The sequence below is a fragment of the Chiloscyllium punctatum genome, chromosome 45 (assembly GCF_047496795.1).
Source record: "Chiloscyllium punctatum isolate Juve2018m chromosome 45, sChiPun1.3, whole genome shotgun sequence".
NCBI classification, from domain to species: domain Eukaryota; kingdom Metazoa; phylum Chordata; class Chondrichthyes; order Orectolobiformes; family Hemiscylliidae; genus Chiloscyllium; species Chiloscyllium punctatum.
The window spans coordinates 14,174,180-14,198,162 of record NC_092783.1 but is presented as its reverse complement, the minus strand read 5'-3'; the positions used below and the strand labels follow the sequence as shown (position 1 = coordinate 14,198,162).

The window sequence follows — 23,983 nt, the reverse complement described above, 5'->3', positions numbered from 1 at the left end:
GAAAATATGTGGGGGTTGAGGAGGTATGAGGGGTGAGGACTGCAGAATCTTTCTGTCAAGACTTTGTACAGCTCAGGCAAAGTCCCACAGCGTTAAACTTGCCTTTCAAACATCGTCCAAAACAAAAACTGAAGTTGCTGAAAAAGCTCAGCAAGTCTGGCAGCATCTATGCAGAGAAATCAGAGTTAACATTATGGGTCCAGTGACCCTTTAGAACTGACAGTAGCTAGGTAAATGTCGGTTCAAATGAGAAGATAGTCTGCTTCAACCAGCCTGCCTTCCTGCTCTGTGAAATTGCCCTATTGTAGTTGGTACCTATCCTTTGGAAATGAAGGATATAACTTTTTTGGAGGCAAGATTTCCAAATTGGGAATTTTTCCAAGTCCCTTGAGGCTGCCTTGAGGATGAAAACATGGCCATTTTACTCTTAGTGACTTTGTGACTTTGTATAAAAGAGATGCCTTGCTGCACTTGCCATGATGCTGTTTGATATGTTTGTTCCAACAGTTGTGGTTTATAGGCCTGCTGATTTTTTATTTTTCTTTGCTTGACCACCACATCCACATTCCTGAAGTTTGTATCCTCAAATGATCCTTATGAATTGTTTATTGGATGTCAATTGGACATTGAAATACTCCATTCCATTCCTATTATGAAGAGAGTCACTGGACCCAAAACATTAACTCTCTTTCCAGAGATGCTGTCAGATCTGAGTTTTGCCAGCAATTTCTGTTTGTCTTTTTGATTTTCAGCCTCTGCAGTTCGTGTTATTTTGTTTAGTATTTAAGTTACGGCCACATCTCTTCCAGGTATGCCCACCTTGAAGAAGTCCTGTTCCTCTCTCCAATAGAATTTCCATTCTCTTCTGTTTTTCTGTTCGCCATCACTACTTGTTGTTGCTTCTGATATTTGATAAGATATTTGACAAAATTAATTTATGCAACTCATTCTGAAGAAGGGTCGCTGGACCCAAAACATTAACTTTGCTTTCTCTCTACAGATCCTGCAAAATCTGCTGAGTTTTTACAGCAATTTCTGTTTTTCGTTTTAGTTTCCCAGCATCCACTGTTCTTTATTCTTTTGTTTGAAAATATTTGGCTGTACACTTTGTTAGCTATCATTTTGCTCTGGAATTGTAGAGGGAATTATTTATGGTTATTGTTTACAGCTTGCTGGTAATATTCATGCAGGGAGAAATTTCAGGCGAAGAATTCAAAACATTACACAGAAATGCTAGCCATCAACTTTAGATTGGCTTTAAGTGTGACTTACTCATTGCTTTCTGTAAGGATTCACTAGTAGTGCTCTGCACTTCGATTACATACAGTAGATCTATTCTCAAAGGAATGTAGAGTCAGAAAAGCCCATTTCAGTGCATCTGTCTGGCCTAGAGTTTATTACACTATATAACTATATTTGGCATTGACTTTCTTTTATTGACTGCAGTCAGATAAAATTGTATTATCAAGGGATTCTATAAAATTAACGTACTCAGAGGTCATAGATTGAAAGTGTCATGAGTTGGATTTGATTATCGATTGCTGGCGCATTATTTGTTCAAGTAATCTTGGTCATTTATAACCTCTTGACATATCGCCAGAAACAAATGTTGCTCCCCTGATGACTTGGTTAATAAACACAACCCCAGTGAGATATTGAGTCATATAAACTTTGACAGAGCTGGTTTGCTTGTTGGTTTATACTGGAACAAATCTGTTTCCACCTGAGCATAACTGCAACACCATTCCAATGAAAGGACCCGCCATTCCAAATGTAATTTGTATAATAGTTATTTGAGGAAAGCTCTGAAAAGATAAGAAGAAACTGGACAGAGAATGAAGAAAATACATATCCTAGATGACATTTCATTGTAGAATAGTGACTTGTCAAATAGGTATATATGCTTCATAATTGCACCCAACCCTTATCATGGTTACTGGATGTGAAATAAAATGATAAGATCGCAGAAAATGTTTGTGATATTCATTTCTATTCAAGAGAATGTGTAATGGATACAACTTTGAGGAAAGGGCTCAGTTTGTCTATTCCAAAGGACCCTTTGTCTAAAAGAATTCAGGCTGTCTATGCAAAATACTTCCTGTAGAGTGTGTAGTAATATTTGTGACTTTGTGTTGTGCTGCCTGGAACAGATCTAATTTCTTCCTGATATTTTGACCAATTCCATGAGGATGTAAGTAATTTGAATCTCTTGGTTACATCCACTTTAGCATACCATTAGGGTCAGGAAGAATAATTTGTATGAGGGAGGATAGAAATAATTTTATTTAGTGTAAAACTGAACATGAGCCTGTTTATGTTTTGCGTATTCATATGATAATATAGATTTATTTTCCCCATTTAAATGGTGTGAGCTGGATTAAAAAGCACAAGTGCCTGAAATGTTTTTCTTTTGTGCCCTATATTTTCTTGAGTAAATGCCCCCATGATTACGAAAAGTCTCTGATATGCATACTGAGCCCCAATAGTGTGAAAGTTGGATTTGATTTATTACTGTCACATGTACAGCACTACAGTGAAAAATGTTGTCTTACATGCATTACAAGCTGGTCATACTATACAAATGCATCAGGCTAACAGAATATAGTGCAAGATACAATGTTTTGCTGATGCAAAGGTACAGAGTTCAACATTAATATTCAAGAGATTCATTCAAAAGTCTGATGACAGCAGAGAAGAAACTGTTCTTGAATCTGTTTGTACGTGTGTAGAAACTCTTATATAATCTACCCAAAGAAAGAGTATAACCCAATATGAGGGGTCTTTTAGATTAGATTAGATTAGATTCCCTACAGTATTGAAACAGGCCCTTCGGCCCAATAAGTCCACACTGACCCTCCAAAGAGTAACCCACCCAGACCCATTCTCCATGTTCACCCCTAACTATGACCAATTCACCTAACCTGCACATCTTTGGATTGTGGGAGGAAACCGGAGCACCTGGAGGAAACCCACCCAGACACTGAGAATGTGCAATGTTGGTTGTCTTTTGATGTAGTGGGAAGTACTGATGAAGTCAATGGATGGAAGGCTGGTTTGTGTGATGGATTCAGACTCTGGTGTGTTCACAACTCTGAGTAGATTAGATTCCCTGCAGTGTGGAAACAGGCCCTTCAGCCCAACCAGTCCACACCGACCCTCCGAAGAGTAATCCACCCAGACCCATTTCCCTCTGACGAATGCACCTAACACTGGGCAATTTAACATGGCCAATTCACCTGACCTGCACATCTTTGGACTGTGGGAAGAAACCAGAGCAGACCCACACAGACACTGAGAATGTGCAAACTCCACACAGACAGTCGCCTGAGGCTGGAACCGAATCTGGGTCCCTGGTGCTGTGAGGCAGTAGTGCTAACCACCTGAGCCACCGTGCCTTTCAGTCTCGGGAAGAGCAGTTGCCACACCATACTATGCTGTAACCAGATGGTATGCTTTATATGATGCATTAGTAAAAAAAAAATTGGAGGAGTCCTTTATGGACGTGCTGAATCTCTTTAGCCAGCTGAAGGAGTAGAGGCATTGCTGTGTTTTCTTGGCCATCGTGACTATCTGGGTGGTCCAAGACAGATTGGTGATCATCATGCCTGAACTTGACACAGTCCGACCATCTCCACCTCAGCACCATTGATGCAGACAGGGGAGTGCCTTCTACCCTGCTTCCTGAAGTCAGTGGTCAGCTCCTTCATTTTGCTGATACTGATGGAGAGATTGTCGTGTTTACACCATACTGTTAAGCACTCTACCTCCTTCCTGTAAAAAGTAATAAATGCTTCTGAAATTATAGAAAAGTAACTGACCCTAATGATTGTCTTTCTACTATATGGGCTCCATTTGACCAACTGTTCTTTCAGTGGGACAATAATGTAAAAGCAGGCAGCCTGTCAATCTTAACCCTTTGGTTATGAAAAATGAAATACAACAATCGTTCAACTGCACCTTTAGTCCCCTAATGCCTCTGATGCCATAATCGTTTATGGTTGACCATTTCAAATGTTTATCGTTCTTTTAAAACAAGTGCTCTTCCCTGAAACCATTGTTGGACTTGATGATAGGCATAGGGGTTGCAACTTTTGAGAGAGAAGGCTAGAGTATTTACCCTCAGTGTTTCAATTTTATAGGTCACTGCTTCAGATGTCAGTGTCTTAGATTCTTAGGCTGGAAAGCTCCTCTTCCTTGATGTGGTGAGAAAGGTGGAGAGAAGGCCAAATAATTGGGAGAGTTTGCCCTGGAGAGGAAATATTGCCCTGTTCTTGCCACCTGGGCAAAAAGTTCATTTGAAGACTTGAGAGCCTTGCTTGCTGTAGAGGCCAGAAATTGGTCAATAAATGACCACTTAATGACCTCAACTCACCAACTCCCCACTCACCCTGTTTTTTCTAACACAAGTCTGGTGGCGAGTTTCCCAATGGCAGTGGGTTCCAACTGCTCACTGTGTGACACGATAGAGAGATTTATCTTCTCACCACTTGATTCCTTCCAGAGGCAGCTTTTGGGACCTGGAAGAAACTGGATTCTGACTGTACCTATCGCATTTCCAACGCCCCTCCCCCAAGTCCCTCCTCCCTACCTTTTATCTTAGCCTGCTGGACACACTTTCCTCATTCCTGAAGAAGGGCTGATGCCCGAAACGTCGATTCTCCTGTTCCTTGGATGCTGCCTGACCTGCTGCGCTTTTCCAGCAACACATTTTCAGCTCTGATCTCTAGCATCTGAAGTCCTCACTTTCTTCTCCCTGACCAGGAACCTGGTCTGCCAGTATCAAGGCTCCTGATCGGCAATGTAGGAGAGTTTCTCACCCTGTCAGCTCTCAATAAGGCAAGTGCTATGTTGTTACCTTAGCAGTAGGTGCCGTGTGTGTATATTGTCACTCTTGCTCCCACTGTTAGACAAAACTTTGGAAAATCTTGACCTTAGATTTTAATGTTAATTATTTAACACTGAAATAATTTAGAGGATTATGGTATGGCAGACTGACATCCTGCATCATGGATACCCTGATGTATGAAGTGCTTGTAGAATGTTCAGAGGTTGTCAAAGTGCTTTGGGAATCAGTGTTTACCTAAGTATGAATTCTGGAAGGAGCTGGAGGTGAGGCAGTTGGTGACCACCAGACAGCTAGGAGGAAGATACAGTGGATCAGAAATGCCTAAGCCAGTAACTTTTATCTAACCAGTTTTCAGTGAATTATGAGAACGTGCTGATGACTCTGAGAAATGTTAACATGACACGTGTTCACATAATCACCAATGCGATTCCTGAATTGTATGTTACCTTCTTAGTATCAAACTAAGTAACCCACCCAGACTCATTTCCCTCTGACTAATGCACCTAACACAATGTGCAATTTAACATGGCCAATTCACCTGACCTGCACATCTTTGGACTGTGGGAGGAAACCGGAGCACCCGGAGGAAATCCACTCAGACGCTGGGAGAATGTGTAAACTCCAGTCACCTGAGGCTGGAATCTAACCTGGGTGAGGTAGCAGTGCTAACTACTGGGCCACTGTGATGTTTATTCAGTCTTCAAATTGAGCCAAACGTTTTCGAACATGTACCCTGAAACCACAAAAGAATCCCCATCTCATCTGACCCGGATGGGTCTTAGCATTCCTCTGGATTTTCAGAACTAGTTTGAGTAGAATTCAGGTTTCCATTTTTGTAATTGATAGGCAGTTTAAATAAAAACCCAATATTTGCAGTGACATTTATGAAAAGCATGTAAATTTATCTCTGGGAGACAATAGCATGCTGGTATTATCGCTAAACAGTGACCCAGAGACCCAGGTAGTGTCCTGGAGACTTGGGTTTGAACTCCACCCTGGAAAACAGTGGAATTTGAATTCAGTAAATATCTGGAATTAAGAATCTAATGATGACCATAAATCCTTTGTTGGGAAAAGCCCATCTGGTTCAATAATGTCTTTTAGGGAAGGAAGCTGTCATCCTTACCTAGTCTGTCCTATATGTGACTACAGACCCACAGCAGTGTGGTTGACTCTTAAATGCCCTTAGGCATGGGCAATAAATGCTGGCCTAGCCAGCAATGTCCTCATCCCAAGAATGAATGAATAAATTTATCTTTAAAGATGTTCAAAATTCTTGTGATCTGTAAGGAAAAGAAAATCAAAGTAAAACTGCAGTGGCAGTTGAGCCACTATCCAACCTGTGGGAATCTATTTCACTCTGCATCTCAGCACTCCACAGTGTGAATGTGAATATTAGTTCTAGCCACGGGCATAGAATTGAATTGTGGGCAATATTTGAAATGGAATTTTACTGTTCCCATGAGTGAGCTACACTGCTACATTTTTTTTCTTCAAATTGCATTTACTATCAATGACTCAGATTGTGCAAGATTTAAAGGTTTGGAATTTTGGAGTCTGTCCAGAGGCAATATGAAACCAAGGTAGCTTTCAATAGTAGAACTCACTTCTGATTATTGCTCTTTCCAATTTAAGATGCTAGTTTATTTTGTGTAAAAATGGTAAATTATTTTTCTGTACACATGTTTTTACACATTGGTCAATCCATCCAGTGTTTTGTTTTGATTGGGAATGCTTGATGTTGCTGTTTCATTAATCCCCTTTTTTATTTTACGGAACTCATTCAAGTAAATTGGTTCCATTACATAGCCAAAATGTTAGTGCTTTGGAATCTGTACTCTTTTCTCGTTTATCATCTCTCTCTGTTTTTGCATCTTTTGGGACAGGTTCTACATCCACAGTAGTGCAAGAGATGTAATTGCCTACGCACGATCTCGCATATCTTCCTTTGTCTGAAAGTTATAAATTATGTTATTTCTAAGCAGCTTGGATCCATTTAAGAGACAGCTAAATGTTCAACTTAATAATATTTTCGGTAGAGATCATTTGTCTTTGGCGGTGACCATGTTTTAATGCATAGAGGTTATAAGCTGTGGAGAGAACAACAACCAGCTAAGTATCTGAAAATGGAAGATTTTCATAATTCTAATGGTTTTGATGCTACTATGTACTTCCAGGTTGGGAATTACAAGCGCTCAGTGAAGCGTATTGATGATGGACATAGGCTGTGCAATGATCTTATGAACTGTGTCAATGAACGAGCGAAGATTGAGAAATCATACTCCCAGCAGCTGACTGACTGGTCTAAAAGATGGAAGCAGCTCATTGACAAAGGTATGTTGACCATTTGGGCTCTCAACTTGTTAAATTGACATCACTTTTTTAAATAAAAAGTTATTTTCATTTGTAATACTAATTTGGGGGTGGGGGGAGGGGAGGAAAATATAGATCAGGGTTTTAATGAGTTGATTTTCTGCCACTATTTATGAATCATTGAAATTATTCTAATAATCTAAAACAATTTGAGAAATAAGGTAGATGAAATATGCTTCCTACAATTGTGGATCATAACCATCTACTTCAACGAGGGTGGCATGTGTCTCCGTGGTTAGCACTACTGCCTCACAGAACCAAGGTCCCTGGTTCGATTCCAGCCTCTGGTGACTGCCTGTGTGAAGTTTGCACATTTTCCTGTGTCTGTGTGGGTTTCCTCCCACAGTCCAAAGATGTGCAGTTCAGGTGAATTGGCCATGTTAAATAGCCCATAGTGTTAGGTACATTAGTCAGAGGAAATGGGTCTGGGTGGGTTACTGTTCGGAGGGTCAGTATGGACTTGTTGGGCCAAAGGGCCTGTTTCCATACTGTAGGGAATCTAATCTGGGAAAAAAAAACTATGCTCCAATCTATAATACCACCATGACTAAGCCAAATCAAATTAAAATTGGCATGAAGTGGAGGAAATCTAAAAAGGCTAGATCACTAATGGAAATATTCTGTGTATGCACATGCAGGGTGGTTCTTTGTACAAGTGTCATTTATCCTGGTTTGTTTTCTTTCTTTTATTTATTACAGTTCAGCTTTCAAGCAATAACTTATCTGTAGATGGGGAAATTTTTTTTTTCGCTCCTTGCATGGCTAAGTAGTATTAGAATTCTTAAAAATACACAACTTGCTTCTCCAAAATAGCTACAGGTATTTATATAAGTTTTACTAGCACATGCTATTCACATTCTGCACTTGGTCCTTGACTGCCATTGAACTTTGGAGTGTCTTAATCAAGAACCAGGCTGGGCAAGTCTGCTGATCACAGCATAGCTCAAAGGCAGCTGTCTGTGGACCAACATTGGGTATGTCATCCAAGTGAATGCTTTCCAGAGGATTTTACTCAAGATAAGAGGTGATCCTTTAAGATCGTACAAAGAACGATTTCCTCAAAAAGAGCATTGCAAATCATTCTGCCAGTAGAATTCTGTGGATGCTGAATTATTGAGTATATTCATGCCTGAGGTGATTAGAGATTAGTGGAACATGCAGGAATCATAGGGTATGAAGATCAGGCAGAAAAGGGGATTTGAAATCTGGAATCAACCATGATCCTGTTAAATGGCAAAACAGGGTTAAGGCTTAATGGCCTGCTCATGCTTTTATGGTCTGATGTATTTTCAACTTTGTAACAAAAGCATTACTGACACCATCTTCCTTGTGGCCATTTTGGCTTCGTTGCTGACATTCTTGTGACAGCTGTTGCTATTTTCATCAATGTAGATCTGATTTGTCTATTCTATCTGCAACCTCTTACTGTCTGTGTGTTCTCCTCCAATACTGAAGTCCCCCTGCATGTGAATAGCATGTGCCAGATATTTCAGTGGGGTTGGCCAAGGATGGGGGTTTTGTTTGCTTACTTCAGTGCAGTTAACAAAGGAAGCTTGCCCATTTTGCAAATAATTTATTGTGTGTTCAAAGCAAAAATTCAATTACAATATTAAGAGATTAATCCACAGAGTAAGAGTTTGCTTTTTTTTTGTTCAAAGCACCTGTAAGTTAAAATTGATGTACTCAAGTTTGTTGTTTAAGCAAAGAGAGCTCTTTTCCCAACCACTTGTAATTAGCATAACTAATAAGCCTTTTTAAAATGGTGTCACTTTTTGTAATGCAAGAAATTTGGCAGCCAGTTTGCAGAGTAGAAGTCTCCACCAAATGGCAATGTAAGAATGGCTAGAAAATCTAATTCAGTAATTTTCAGAAATATTGGTCAAGGTTTAGATGGAGAAGAATTTAAGTGTGTACAGAAAAATTTTCTGATCCAGTATCTACTAGAGAAGATGCAAAACTTGACCTCCTCTTGGGAAATAAGGCAGGGCAGGTGACGAGGCGTCAGTGGGGGAGCACTTTGAGGCCAGCGACCATAATTCTATTAGTTTTAAAATAGTGATGGAAAAGGATAGACCAGATCTAAAAGTTTGAAGTTCTAAATTGGAATAAGGCCAATTTTGACGGTATTAGGCAAGAACTTTCAAAAGCTGATTGGAGGCAGATGTTTGCAGGTAAAGGGACAGCTGGAAAATGGGAAGCCTTCAGAAATGAGATAGCAAGAATCCAGAAAAAGTATATTCCTGTCAGGGTGAAAGGGAAGGCTGGTAGGTATAGGGAATGCTGAATGACTAAAGAAATTGAAGGAAGCATATGTCAGGTATAGACAGAATAGATGGAGTGAATCCTTAGAGTATAAAGGAAGTAGGAGTATACTTAAGAGGGAAATCAGGAGGGCAAAAAGGGGACATGAGATAGCTTTGGCAAATAGAGTTAGAGAATCCAAAGGGTTTTTACAAATACATTAAGGACAAAAGGGTAACTATGGAGAGAATAGGACCCCTCAAAGATCAGCAAGGCAGCCTTTGTGTGGAGCTGCAGAAAATGGGGGAGATATTAAACAAGTATTTTGCATCAGCATTTACTGTGGAAAAGGAAATGGAAGATATAGACTGTAGGGAAACAGATGGTGACATCTTGCAAAATGTCCATATTACAGAGGAGGAAGTGCTGGATATCTTGAAATGTATAAAAGTGGATAAATCCCCAGGACCTGATCAGGTGTACCTGAGAACTCTGTGTGAAGCTAGAGAAGTGATTGCTGGGCCTCTTGCTGAGATATTTGTATCATGGATAGTCACAGGTGAGGTGCCGGAAGACTGGAGGTTGGCTAACGTGATGCCACTGTTTAAGAAGGGTGGTAAGGACAAGCCAGGGAACTCTAGACCAGTGAGCCTGACGTCGGTGGTGGGCAAGTTGTTGGAGAGAATCCTGAGGGACAGGATATGCATGTATTTGGAAAGGGAAGGACTGATCGGGGATAGTCAACATGGCTTTGTGTGTGGGAAATCATGTCTCACAAACTTGATTTGAGTTTTTTGAAGAAGTAACAAAGAGGATTGATGAGTGCAGAGTGGTAGATGTGATCTATATGGACTTCAGTAAGTCATTCGACACGGTTCCCCATGGGAGACTGATTAGCAAGATTAGATCTCAATGAATACAGGGAGAACTAGCCATTTGGATACAGAACTGGCTCAAAGGTAGAAGACAGAGGGTGGTGGTGGAGGGTTGTTTTTCAGACTGGAGGCTTGTGACCAGTGGAGTGCCACGAGGATCGGTGCTGGGTCCTCTACTTTTCATCATTTATGTAAATGATTTGGATGCGAGCATAAGAGGTATGGTTAGTTAGTTTGCAGATGACACCAATATTGGAGGTGTAGTGGACAGTGAAGAAGGTAACCTCCAATTACAACAGGATCTTGACCAGTTGGGCCAATGAGCTGAGAAGTGGCAGATAGAGTTTAATTCAGATAAATACAAGGTGCTGCATTTTGGGAAAGCAAATCTTAGCAGGACTTGTATACTTAATGGTAAGGTCCTAGGGAGTGTTGCTGAACAAAGAGACCTTGGAGTGCAGGTTCATAGCTCCTTGAAAGTGGAGTCACAGGTAGGTAGGATAGTGAAGAAGGTGTTTGGTATGCTTTCCTTTATTGGTCAGAGTATTGAGTACAGGAGTTGGGAGGTCATGTTGCGGCTGTACAGGGCATTGGTTAGGCCACTGTTGGAATATTGCGTGCAATTCTGGTTTCCTTCCTATCGGAAAGATGTTGTGAAACTTGAAAGGGTTCAGAAAAGATTTACAAGGATGTTGCCAGGGTTGGGGAGTTTGAGCTTTAGGGAGAGGCTGAACAGGCTGGGGCTGTTTTCCCTGGAGCGTCAGAGGCTCATAGAGGGGTGACCTCATAGAGGTTTACAAAATTATGAGGGGCATGGATAGGATAAATAGACAAAGTCTTTTTCCTGGAATGGGGAGGGGAGTCCAGAATTAGAGGGCATAGATTTAGAGTAAGAGGGGAAAGATATAAAAGATATAAGGGGCAACTTTTTCACACACAAGGTGGAACATGTATGGAATCAGCTGCCAGAGGAAGTGGTGGAGGCTGGTACAATTGCAACATTTAAATGGGTATATGAATAGGAAGGGTTTGGAGGGATATTGGCCGGGTGCTGGCAGGTGGGACTAGATTGTGTTAGGATATCTGGTCGGCATGGACCGCTTGAAGCGAAGGATTTGTTTCCATGCTGTACATCTCTGTGACTCATAAAAGCAAAATATTATGGATGTTGGAAATCTGAAATAGAAAACACTGGAGGAACTTGGCAGGTCTGGCAACATCTGTGGAGAAAGAAGAACTGAGTGAAAAGTCATACCTTTTATGGAGCAGATAACCCCTTGGTTTCGTGTTACATTCAAAAGTCTACCCATAAAACACTCTTTCACTTATGTTTTATGGAATTATTTTGTGATATACTTGACTGTCAGTAAAGGGGCAGAGGTCAGAATGCTGAACAAGGGCATGTCAAAGCCACCAAGATTTCTGTTTGCAAATTCACAGTACTTCAATGTTTCACAGAACTTGGGAAACGATAAGACCATTAGACATAAGAGCTGAGGTCAGCCATTCAGCCCATTGAGTATACTCTGCCACTGAAATGAGATCTTTGCTGATCTGACACTTCTCAACTCTCTCTTCTTCCTTTTCCATATAATCCTTGATTCCCTTACTGAATAAAGATCTGTTTCTTTTTCAGCGTTGAATATACTCAATAACAAAGCATCAACAGCTCACTGCAGTAAAAAGTTCCACAGATTCCTACTAGCTGAGGAAAAACAATTCTCCTCGTCTCAGTCTTAATTTTGTGACTCCTTACTCTATGATTATGCCCTGTGCTTCCAGAATCTGTCAAGGTGCATCAACATTTACTCATCTACTCTGTCAAGTCTCCTAAGAAACTTGTATGTTTCAGTATAATCGCATCCTGTCCATCTAAACTCCAATTAATACAGGCCCAACCTATTTAATCACTCCTTTTATAAGACAGTCCCTCCATACCTAGCATCAGCCTAGTGTACCTTCTCTGGACTGCTTATACTACCAGGATATCTTTCCAGCTGTGATTAGGCTAGTGCCTTTGTATAGTTTTAGCAAAAGTTCACAACTCTTATACTCTATTCCATTTTAAATAAAAGCCAACATTCCATTTGCTATCTCGATTACCCACTAAACTTCGATGCCTTTGTTTTGCGATTCATAGACAAGGTCTTCCTTTTGTTCTATAGCTTTCTGCAGTTTTTTTCCATTTAATAATATTTAGTTCCTTCATTCTTCCTGCCAAAGTGCATGACCTTGAATTTTTTCACTTGTATTCCATCAGTCAAACCCTTACTGACCAGTTTAAACTGTGTGTGTCGCTTTGCAGATTCTTTGTCAACCTTGTCACTTGCCCTTTTTTGTCATCTGCAAACTTGGCTGTAGAACATGCACTTTACTCATCCAAATCAATAATACATTTTGTAAATAATTGTAGCCCCAGCACTGACCCCTGTGGTACTCCAATAATTATAAGTTGTCACCTTGAAATTGCCCCCCTTTTCCCAATTTCCTATCTTTTAGTACTTGGCAAATCCTCTATCCATGCTGATATGCCTCCAACACCCAGGGTCTTACTACTTTATCCTATTAATTATCCTCATGTGTTGTCCTTAATAAATGCCTTCTGAAAATCCAAATATTATTTCACACACTGCTTTCCCTTTCTCTATCCTGCTTGTTACCTCCTCAATGATTTCTATTAAGTTTATCAGGCAAGGCTTTCCCTTCATAAAACCATGCTGGGTCTCCTTGATCGTGTCATGTATTTCTTCTCAATGCTGTTATGCAGTTGAAACATACATAATTCTGAGGGGGCTTGACACTGTAGTTGTTGAGAAGATACAGCCACTGGTGGGGTGTTTGCAAACTGAGGACATCACTCTGAGACAGATTGTGTATTCGTGTTTCACTATGCCATGCTTTTTACTTGCTTTTTCTGTTTGTCGTCTTTCCTCTGCTACTTCCATCCTTACTACTTTGCCCACCTACATCGCAACAATGGCTACACTTTAAACGTACCTCATTAGATTAGATAAATGTTCTGAGGAAGGATCATCAGACCTGAAATGTTAACTTTGATTTCTCTTCGAAGATGCTGCCAGACCTGCTGAGTTTTTCCCAGCAACCTCTGTTTTTGTTTCTCATTAGATTAGAACTATTGTAGAGCATTCTGTGATTGTAAATGGTGCCATACAAATACAAGTCTGTCTGCTTTCCTTAAATGATTATTGCTGCAAGGGTACTATGTTATCATTAATCCTGCTCCGTAGACCACAAAAGGTGCTTCTGAACAGTGAAGATGCAAGTCTTCAAGTTACTTTAATACTGCCCTCTTTCTTTGTCTCTGGATTTCTGCAGGACTGCAAATTTAACTCTACCATTTGAAGGAATCTTGGTCCACAATGTTTACTGGGAATTAGGTGCTCAAAATGTCTAGGAAATACAGAATTTCCTTTGCTTCCCAGGAGGCAGCCAGCTGGACTTGCAGGAGGGGAATGATGTGGGAAATTGAGGGTGAGGACAGAAGGGCTTGCTAATTGTGGAACATTTGAAGTGATTGCAGGGAGGAAAGTGGATAAATGCTTAACCGTTGGATCTGGCCTTTCACACCCAACTTCAGCTGCAGTCATTCCCACTGCTCTGGTGAAGAGCACATCAGATTTCCGATCTTTGAAATTTTAACATTGCCCCAAACTCCACCCTGTCTTTGGCTGGGTGTTGGTACGTTGAGTAAGTCATCCCCATTAACTCATAGAGCTGACTTATGTTTTACTGAGTCAAAGTGTGTGGTGCTGGAAAAGCACAGCTGGTCAGGCAGCATCTGAGGAGCAGGACAATCAAATTTGCGGGCAAAAACCCTTTATCAGGAAGGTCTGACAAAGGGCTTTTGTCCGAAACGTTGATTCTCCTGCTCCTCAGATGCTGCCTGACCTGCTGTGTTTTTCCAGCACCACACACTTCGACTCTAATCTTCAGCAACTGCAGTCCTCACTTTCACCTTATGTTTTACTGATCTTCTTGGTGGGCAGGCAAGTTTGGCAAATATTGAACCACTGCACAACTGTCTCTTATGATGATCTTTAGTGGATTTTAAAGGTGTAGACATTATATGCCTTCATTATATCCTTTAAATCTTGTATCCTTTCTGGGGATATTCAGGTTAAAATAAAACCTATTATGCCATTAATTCCACTTAATGTTCCAATTCTATTTATTATTGTTAATTTAGTGTGCAATTCCTTGATGGAGCGTAGGATTGGCTGTATAATTTGGGTTTCCATGGAAACCAGTTTCACAAAGAATGTAGGGTGCACCTATTAGCTTTCTGACTTGGTTACCTAGCAACTAACCCAAATATTCTGTGAATTTTATTTTATATATATTTTGAAAACTAAAGGGTATGAGCATCCAATAAAGACAAATGTAATGTGCTTGATCACTCCCAGAGAAGATAAGAAAAACACTAATCTTGAATTGTTTGTGAACATGTTCTAAAAGCCAGTAAAACCTCCAAAGGGGAAGTTATTTATGATGTATTATAGAAAATGAAGTATAAACATTAAATAGCAGTGCTCCAAGTCTGTTTAGGATTGAACCTAAGGCAGAAACAATGGACAATTTTGGTAAGTGCTAAAACCCTTGGTGTTTTGAAGTGTCACCTACTGTCTGCCTGCAGCTATTTCTGGAACTTGGCAATGCTTGTTCTATATTTGGAATTAATGTTCTCCGTTTTCTTTATTTTGCGTGCTTATACCCAAGGTTAATTAGAATTTCTATTGTATTTCTTGTAACATCATAATTGGAGCATCTTACCAAACTTGGTACAGGCTTGAAATTGAGCCAGGCGTTCTGATCAAGCAGGCATAGCTTTAGTTTGTACCTTTTCCAACAATGTCACTAGTTTAACCTCTTTTTTTTTATTTTGTAAGTTTTATTTTTAGAATTTAGCCCCTTTGTGCCTTTTCTCTCGGGTGCCATTTTTGTTTCAAACTAGTGCCTATACACACTTATAAGCCGCATCAAACAACATTTTGAGCGCAACACGTGTGCTGGAGAAACTCAGCAGGTCTGGCAGCACCTGTGGAGAGAGAAACCGAGTTAATGCTTCGAATCCAGTATGACAACTTCAGAACAGCAATGCTTTTCAGGATCGCGTTTTGTGTGTTTGTACAGAGTACAGTGACCGTCTGCGAAAAGTATAACAGAGTAGGCAGATTGTGATGTCAGTGAGCTAGCAATGCTGAATTGACAGCAGGTTGCTATTTGAAATTCAACCCTACAGCCAAAGACATCCCTGAAATGCATGCAGTGAACACGTTTGGCAACAGGAAGAAACCCACGCAAGGCTGTTTTAAGGGATCATCAGTTATTTGCAGTTAGTTGCTGATTGATTTTTCCTCCGTTCCTGTGATTCTGGAAATGTTGGTTTACAGAGTCAGAAATCACACGACACCAGATCATAGTCCAACAGGCTTATTTGAAATCACAAGCTTTCGGAGCATACCTCCTTCATCAGGTGAAGTGAGAGAGATGCACACAGGCACAGAATTTATAGGCAGAGAGATCAAGGGCAGAAAAAATCAAAACATTTTCCAAATGGTGAGAGTGCAGTGTTGCGTAACAAGTCTCTGCAGATGACCGAGAATATTAGACTGTGTGAATAAAGTGTCAACAGCTGAATAACAACCAAAGGGATGGCTTTATAATCTGATTAAATGAGGCAGAGGGATAATTACAAAAAATTTAAAAATAAGGTGGTGGTGGAGACAAACCAAATGACTGGAATAATATGGAACACAAGCAGAAGCTGCTGGAAAAGCAGTTTATAGGGCTCAGCAAGTTGTTTGGGGGACATGTCCTGACATTGATTTTACTTAAAGACATTGTCCACTTTGATTTTACATTAACTTGCAGGCATTGGTGCAGCAGTATGAATTCCCCTTGGATTATAGCATGATGGGGAAAATAAGCAGTAGTGACACTAAGCAGGAGTGACTTGCTAGAAGTCAGGGTGAAAAGCCATCCGTGGGAGTCATTTCTAACTCAGGTAATCAAGGAAGCAATCTGAAGAGTGTGACGATATTTATTTTTCATGATGTCCTCACTGAAACATGATTAGATGATGGACTTCTTGACCAGGAGCCTCCCAGATTGGTTCAACGAGAACTGTCAGGAGATCCAAAGTCTCCTGGATTGTAAATACAAGGCATTCCACCAAGACTTGAGTGAGAGAAGCAAGCCTACAGGCAATACAAGGCTGAAGTACAACCAAAACAAAAACCTGTGATCTAAAGAATTAGTGGTGGGTGGCAAAAACATAAACTCAGGGACTCACCTACAGCCAAGATGGGTGCAGTTTCTTTAATGCAATCCAAGCCATCTATGATCTGGTTCCCAGAAAACTATTCCACAGAGTCAAAATTAGAATGTCGCTCATCAAAGATAGAGAGGCAGTTAGTGCCAGCTGGAAAGACCTTCTCCATCAAGACACAGTCTTCATCACAAATGCTTTTGATATCATCCTGCAACACACAAACAGTTGACATCTCAGGGCACCTTCAACCTGCCGTGATGTCAAAAAAGCAATTCCACACCTTTTTTTTTTAAAAAAAGGCATCCAGCACAGATGGAATCTCAACTGAAGTACTAAAATATGAAGGAGAGGCACACTTGACATGAATCCATGATCTCATTGCTCTTGTCTGAAGATAAGACAGTAGGCCAGGAGAACACAGGTGGTCTAACAGTGGAAATTAGAGGGATTTCTCTGCTGTCTATCATGGCAAGGGTCATTGTGAGAATCCTCCTCAATGACCACCTCGCAGTGGCTGAAGAGCTCCTCCCCACGTTTCAATGCAGCTGCTGTTCAGTAACAGGCACAATGGGCATGGTTTTTGGGTGTGACAAATCAAAGAAAGTGCAGGGGACAGCACTAACCTCTGTACATGGCTTTCTTCAATCTCACAAAGATGTTTTGAACCTGTCAATTGAGAGCATTTGTGAAATATTCTCCTCTAATTTGGCTGCCCACAGACATTCCTCACCATTATCTGTGTTGTTTCATGTTGGCATGTAGTCCTGGAGCCTCACCGACAGATCCACCATAGTTTCAATACAACTGCAAAACTCCGCTCAATAAGAGCTGTGACATCAAACTAATTCTCTTCTCCATCTTCCTCATTGCACCACTCCACCCCAACTCCGGAGTGGAGCTAACCTACTGGATAAGCAGGAAACTGTTCAACCTTTGCCACCAGGCCAGAACCAAGACCACCTCAACTCCTGTCATTGAGCTGCAGTACACAGGGGCCACCTGCATCTGTATGTCAGAGTCTGAGCAACAAACTATTATCGACATATTGATCAAGGCGTATGAGCCTTGGGCTAAACGTCCAGAAAATAAAGGCTCTCTCCCAGCCCATTCCCATCATACAACTCTGACCCTGACCATCAAAATCTACGCTGCGTGCCTGGACAAAGTGGATCATTTCCTCTACCTCCTGTGAGCAGTTATTATCAATGAAATCCAACAACAACTCCAATGTACTAGTGGAGCCTTCAGACACCTATGGAACAGAGTGCCTGAAGTCTGAGGTCTCAAATCCAGTATTAAGCTCATGGTCTTAACATACAAAAGGAGGGCAATGTTCTGAGTTTGCGTGGCATCACCAGATGTCTAAAATTTCATTTCAGTATCATCTTCCTCCTTTGACAGTCCCTCAGGGTCAAGACTTGCTTCCATTCCAGCAATGTTGATTCTGTGGTGGCTAAATAGTCAAATGCTGAAGACTCAGCCTCTGTCACTGTTGGGGCAGGTGATCTTTTGAGGAGGGTGGGACACGCTAGATTTTGCACATTCTTTCCACTACTTGAACTTGCCTTCCATATGCTCCACTTGGTAACGCTGAAAGTGGTTGACATCTTTGTGGGCGTTGCTACTCTAGTTTGTGCATTCAAGGACAACTGCTCCCCAAGTGTCAGTGAGGATGTTGCATCTGTTTAGGGAGATTTTCAGTGTCTTTATCATTTTCTTTTTCTCTGCCCTTCTAGTGATTGCTACCATCGCAGAGCTCAGTGTAAAACACTTGTTTTGGGAATGGTGTGTCGGTCATGTGGACAAGTGGCCTGCCCACACAGCTGGTCGTCCCTGACCAGTGCCTTGATACTGGGAATATTTGCCTGGGAGTGTACACGTGTTGCTACGCATATCTGCCAGTAGATTTGCAGAATTTTGCGATGGTAACACTGGGTTTTGAGGAGTCTGCTGTACATGATCCATGTTTCTGATGTGTACAGGAGGGCGGTAACTACAGAAACTCAGGTTGCTGAAATCATGCACCACTTGCACAAACTTGGGGGCTTCTTACTGAGATTTCAGTCACTGTACAGTAGGTTTAACACTGGCTGCACACAACAGTGTAAATCAGCAGACAGTATGACTTTGGCTAGCTGCCTTCATCTGAAGCAGTTGTGACCTTCAGTTTCACTGTTCCTGTGCCTGTTTTTAAGAGAATTGAACATTGTCCCCCTTGTTATGTTAATTTTTTTGCGTTAGAAAAAAATTTCCAAAATTATTTTTAAAAATTGTTATATAAGCAGATAAATGATCATATTTCTAAAATAAGTAGAGTAATACCTTAGGTTTCCAAATTAAACATGAAGTTTAAAAATAAAGCACTATGTATGGAAAATCCAGCCTTTATACAAATATTTTAAAATCCTATTTATAGAATGGCTGAAACTGTTCGGTGCTATCTTGGGCTCAATGATTTCAGTGAGTTGAAATCATGAATGTTGAAAACCATCACCTTTTTCTTCAAGGTGCCCTCTTTTGTAGAGCAGCCAGTGTTTATCCATGTAGAAAACTGTTTACCTGTAGCAAGATGAATGATTCAGTCTTCCATACGATAGTACCATTGAGATGTGGTTGCATTGTCTACATCAAGGATATCCAAATTGTGACCCATGGGGGAATGCAGTTGCCAAGTCTCGCTGATCCAGCCATCTGGGACCTGGTGGGGATATTTATTATTTGCTGTTTGGATATTCGCAGATTGGGAAAGGGCAGCTATTATTCAAGTAACCTTTTATTGATAGCACTGCTATTTAGAACTTCTCTATTAGTAAGGAAAGGAGAAAACCTTGCACTTGTATAACATTATTCATGACTTTCGGAACTCTTGGTATACACAGCTACTGACATAACTTGGAAACGTTTTAGTCACTTTTGTACTGTAGAACAACATTGTAATTAATCTGCATGCACCAGAGGTCCCAGAAACATCAGTAAATAATGTCCAGATACTCTAATTCAGCAGTATTGATAGCATGGGATCTTTATAAATGAGTAGATTTTGCCTCTGTTAAATATTTCACCAAAAATTAACATCTCTTGTAGCACAGCATTTCTTCAGTGTTGTACTGAATTCTTGTCAAGATTATGTATTCAAAACCCTGGAGTGGGGAAAGACTAAGTATAACATTTGTAGAACAAATGCTTCTGATGTAGTAATCAAATGTCTGGAGTAGGACATCGCCTCAAGAGTATCACCATGGAGCCAAGGTTTTCACCTTGAGTTTACATAACTTTGGATAAACTAACTAGAACATGCATTTTTGTTTTAAATTTGGTTTCTAAGAATTCTCGATAATTATCTATGCATCCCACACCTAGCTTGTCTGTTGAAGGAAATCCTCTGCTATTCAACCTAGTTTTCTGTCCTGTAGCAAAATTGGTTGGATCTTGAGTGAGGTATAGGCATAATTTTATAGTGAAACAGTATTCCTTTTTTCTTCAGTCTGGGATTTGAGGGCATATTTTTAAGGTGAGAGGAGACAGATTTAAAGGGGACCTGAGATGCACCTTTTTCACACAGCATGGTCTGTATGTGGAATGAACTGCCAGAGGAAGTGGTAGATGGTAGTTACAACATTTAAAAGACATTTTGACATACATGAATAGGGAGGTTTAGGGTAATATGGGCCAAATGTAAGGAAGTGGGGCTTCTTTAATTTGGGGAACCTGTCTGAAAGGTCTGTTTCTGTGTTGTCTGTCTGACTGACTGTATTTTGAAATTGAAAGATTCCAAATGGTTTTCCAAAAAACAGAAGAACTGTAGCCTCACTTGACTTTTAACAGTGGTTTTTTTTTGTTTGAAATGCTGGAGCTTTGGCTCGATGAAGAGAAGACAGTAATATTATCTTACCTTGTAGTTATAATCTATCACTTTCAGAGTGCTGCATATTAGAGACAGCAGTCTGAAAGAAATGTTATAGTTGAGCAATGGGAGCGAGCTTGTCCAACCTTTTGCATTGTGGAGTGGGGAGCAAATTTCAATTTTTTTCTCACTGTGAGAAAATTTCATTAAGATAATCTTTTGGAACAGGTAGACCTTTTATAAATTACAATGGAATAACGTGATAATTTTAAATAAATGAGTATTAAGTAGATAAATATTAAATATGTGTAAAAATGTTAAGTATTAAATTAATAAATATATTAAATATATAATAAATAAATAAATAAATAGAACATTACATCCTCGGAGAGGCCCTTCAGCCCTCGATGGTTCCACAAGTCAGTGCAACAATCTGAAGTCCATCTAATCTACACTGTTCCATTCTCATCCATATGCCTATCCAATGACCATTTTAAATGCCCTTAAATTTGGCGAGTCTAGTAGTGTTGCAGACAGGGTGTTCCATGACCCTACTACTCTGAGTAAAGAAACCCCCCTAACATCTGTCCTGTATCTTTCACCCCTCAATTTAAAGCTATATCCCCTTGTGCTAGCCATTACCATCTGAGGAGAGAGGTTCTCATTGTCCACCCTATTTAACCCTCTGATTATCTTAAATGTCTCTATTACGTCACCTCTCTACCCTCCTCTCTCTAACGAAAACAACCTCAGGTCCCTCAGCCTTTCCTCCTAAGACCATCCCTCTATACCGGCCAACAACCTAGCAAATCTCCTATGAACCCTTTTCCAAAGCTTCCACATCTATCCTTTCATGTGGTGACCAGAACTGTACGCAATACTCCAAGTGTAGCTGCACCAGAGTTTTGTACAGCTGCAAAATGACCTCATGGCTCCGAAACCCAATTGCTGTAACATTAAAAACTAACATGTTGTATGCCTTCTTAATAACCCTATCAACCTGGGTGGCAACTTTCAGGGATCTACGTAAATTGACACCGAGATCTCTCTGCTCATCTACACTACCAAGAATCTTACCATTAGCCCAGTACTTTGCATTCCTGTTACTCCTTCCAATTGCTAGCTCTCAGCCCAGCTCTGCAGCTTATTTATGTTCCTCTGTAACCTGCAACATTCTTTGGCACTATCCACAACTCCACTGACCTTAGTGTCACCTGCAAATTTACTAACCCATCCTTCTACGCCCTTATCCAGGTCATTTATAAAAATAACAAACAGCAGTGGCTCCAAAACAGATCCTTGTGGTGCACCACTAGTAACTGAACTCTAGGATGAACATTTCCCATCAACCACCACCCTCTCTTTTTCAGCTAGCCAATTTCTGATCTAAATCACCCTCAATCCCATGCCTCTGTATTTTGTGCAATAGCCTACCATGGGAAGCCTTACTGAATGCCTTACTGAAATCCATATATATACATCAACCCTCATCCACCTTCTGTGGTCATCATCTCAAAGAACTCCATAAGGTTTGTGAGGCATGAACTAGCCTTCACAAAACTGTGTTGACTATCCTTCATCATCAAGAAAGGAAAATGTTGAATATAAATCCTAACTCTTATAACCTTTTCCAACACTTTACCCACAACTGAAGTAAGGCTTATTAGTCTACAATTACCAAGTTGTCTCTACTCCCCTTCTTGAACAAAGGGACAACATTTGCTATCCACCAGTCTTCTGGCACTATTCCTGGAGACAATGACAACATAAAAATCAAAGCCAAAGGCTCAGCAATCTCCATCCTAGCTTCCCAGAGAATCCTAGGATAAATCTCATCCAGCCCAGGGATTTTATCTATTTTCACATTTTTCAGAATTGCTAACACCTTCTCCTTGTGAACCTCAATCCCGTCTAGTCTAATAACCTATATCTCTGTATTCTTCTTGATAACATTGTTCTTTTCCACTGTGAATACTGACAAAAAATATTCATTTGGCGCTTCCCCATCTCCTCTGACTCCATGCACAACTTCACACTACTATCCTTGATTGGCTTGTAATCTTACTCTGGTCATTCTTTTATTCCTGATATGCCTGTAGAAAGCTTTAGGATTTTCCTTGATCCTATCTGCCAACTTCTCATGTCCCCTCCTGGCTCTTCTTAGCTCTCTTTAGTTTTTTCCTGGCCTACTTGAAACACTCAAGCCCCTGAACTGAGCCATCACATCTCATCTTAACATAAGCCACCTTCTTCCTCTTGACAAGAGATTCAATTTTTTAGTAAACCACAGCTCCCTTGTTCGACCATTTCCTCCCTGCCTGACGGGTACATACCATTATGACACACAAAGAAGCTCACCTTCTACCACAATCTGTTAAATTTTGAGAGGCAAAGAACTATTCCCGAGGTCACTATTTAAAGTAAAAATTATCAATTTTATTCTTTTAAGTCCAACAGAGAACATAACACCTGTCTTTTACCTCCCACTCTACAATACTGGTCCAATTTTTTTAAAAAGCCCTGATTTACATTTACATTTACAAACAAAACTATAATGTTTCAACGCCAGTCAGCTTTGTTGATTCTCCTTTGTAGATCCCACTGTCTATTTTTCTCCAGGTTTCCTGGGTCATCTCTTGATAGGTTATGTAGTGAAAGACCATTCTTATGGACAGGTACCTTTTTAGAGAGCTGTTTGGCTCGCAGTCTATACTTGTTGGTTTTCTTGCCAGTTCTCCGCCTAACTGTTCAAAATGTGTGGTTTTATACCTCAAAATATTGGATCAGTTCATTGGTTTGATGTCTTCAAAACACTAAGTTCAAATTTTATTGGATTTTGGGATCTTGGGGCATAATTTAAATTGATTGGCCAAATTCAAATTTGTTGTGTATCATGGCAAATCAACAGCACTATTGGTTTCAGTCAGATGTTACATTTTAAATTCTTTCAGCCCACTCTATGCCTCTGTGTATGTCTGTGCCAGCTTCCAGTCCTCCTTAAAAGTACAGTACACACCTTCATAACAATACTTATCAAGGACACACAGTAGCTGTTCCTTGAATAAGCTCCACTTTCCGTTGTGCCCATCCCCTGTAGTTTCCTTCCCCATCCTTTGCATCCTAAATCTTGCCTAATTGCATCATAAATGCCTTTTCCCCCAGCTATAACTCTTGCCCTGCAGTCCCTTTCCATCGCTAAAGTAAACATAACTGAATTGTGGTCACGTACCTCCAAATCTAACACCTGGCTGGGTTCATTACTCTGTACCAAATCTAATGTGACCTCTCCTCTTGTTGGCCTGTCTACGTACTGTCAGTAAACCCTCCTGCACACAATGGACAAAAACTGCCCCATCTAAAGTACTTGAACTACAATATTTCCAGTCAATATTTGCAAACTTAAAGTCCCCCATCACACCTACCATGTTACTCTCACTTCTATCCAGAATCATCTTTGCTATCCTTGCCTCCATATCACTGGAACTATTCAGAGGCCTACAAAAAACTCTCAA

General features: G+C 40.5%; 1 protein-coding gene across 6 annotated transcripts in view; it reads left to right on the top strand.

Moving 5' to 3' along the window:
- Positions 1–23,983, top strand: part of pacsin1b (protein kinase C and casein kinase substrate in neurons 1b) — a 343,930-nt gene that overhangs the window by 264,478 nt on the left and 55,469 nt on the right. For 5 of the 6 annotated variants that reach the window (XM_072563328.1, XM_072563327.1, XM_072563329.1 and 2 more), the window contains one exon: positions 7,024–7,180. In XM_072563328.1, coding sequence (XP_072419429.1) covers positions 7,024–7,180 — 157 coding nt within the window. Of the gene's footprint in view, positions 1–2,170; positions 2,192–7,023; positions 7,181–23,983 lie in introns of those variants that run through there. The other variant, XM_072563332.1, reaches the window with a different exon arrangement.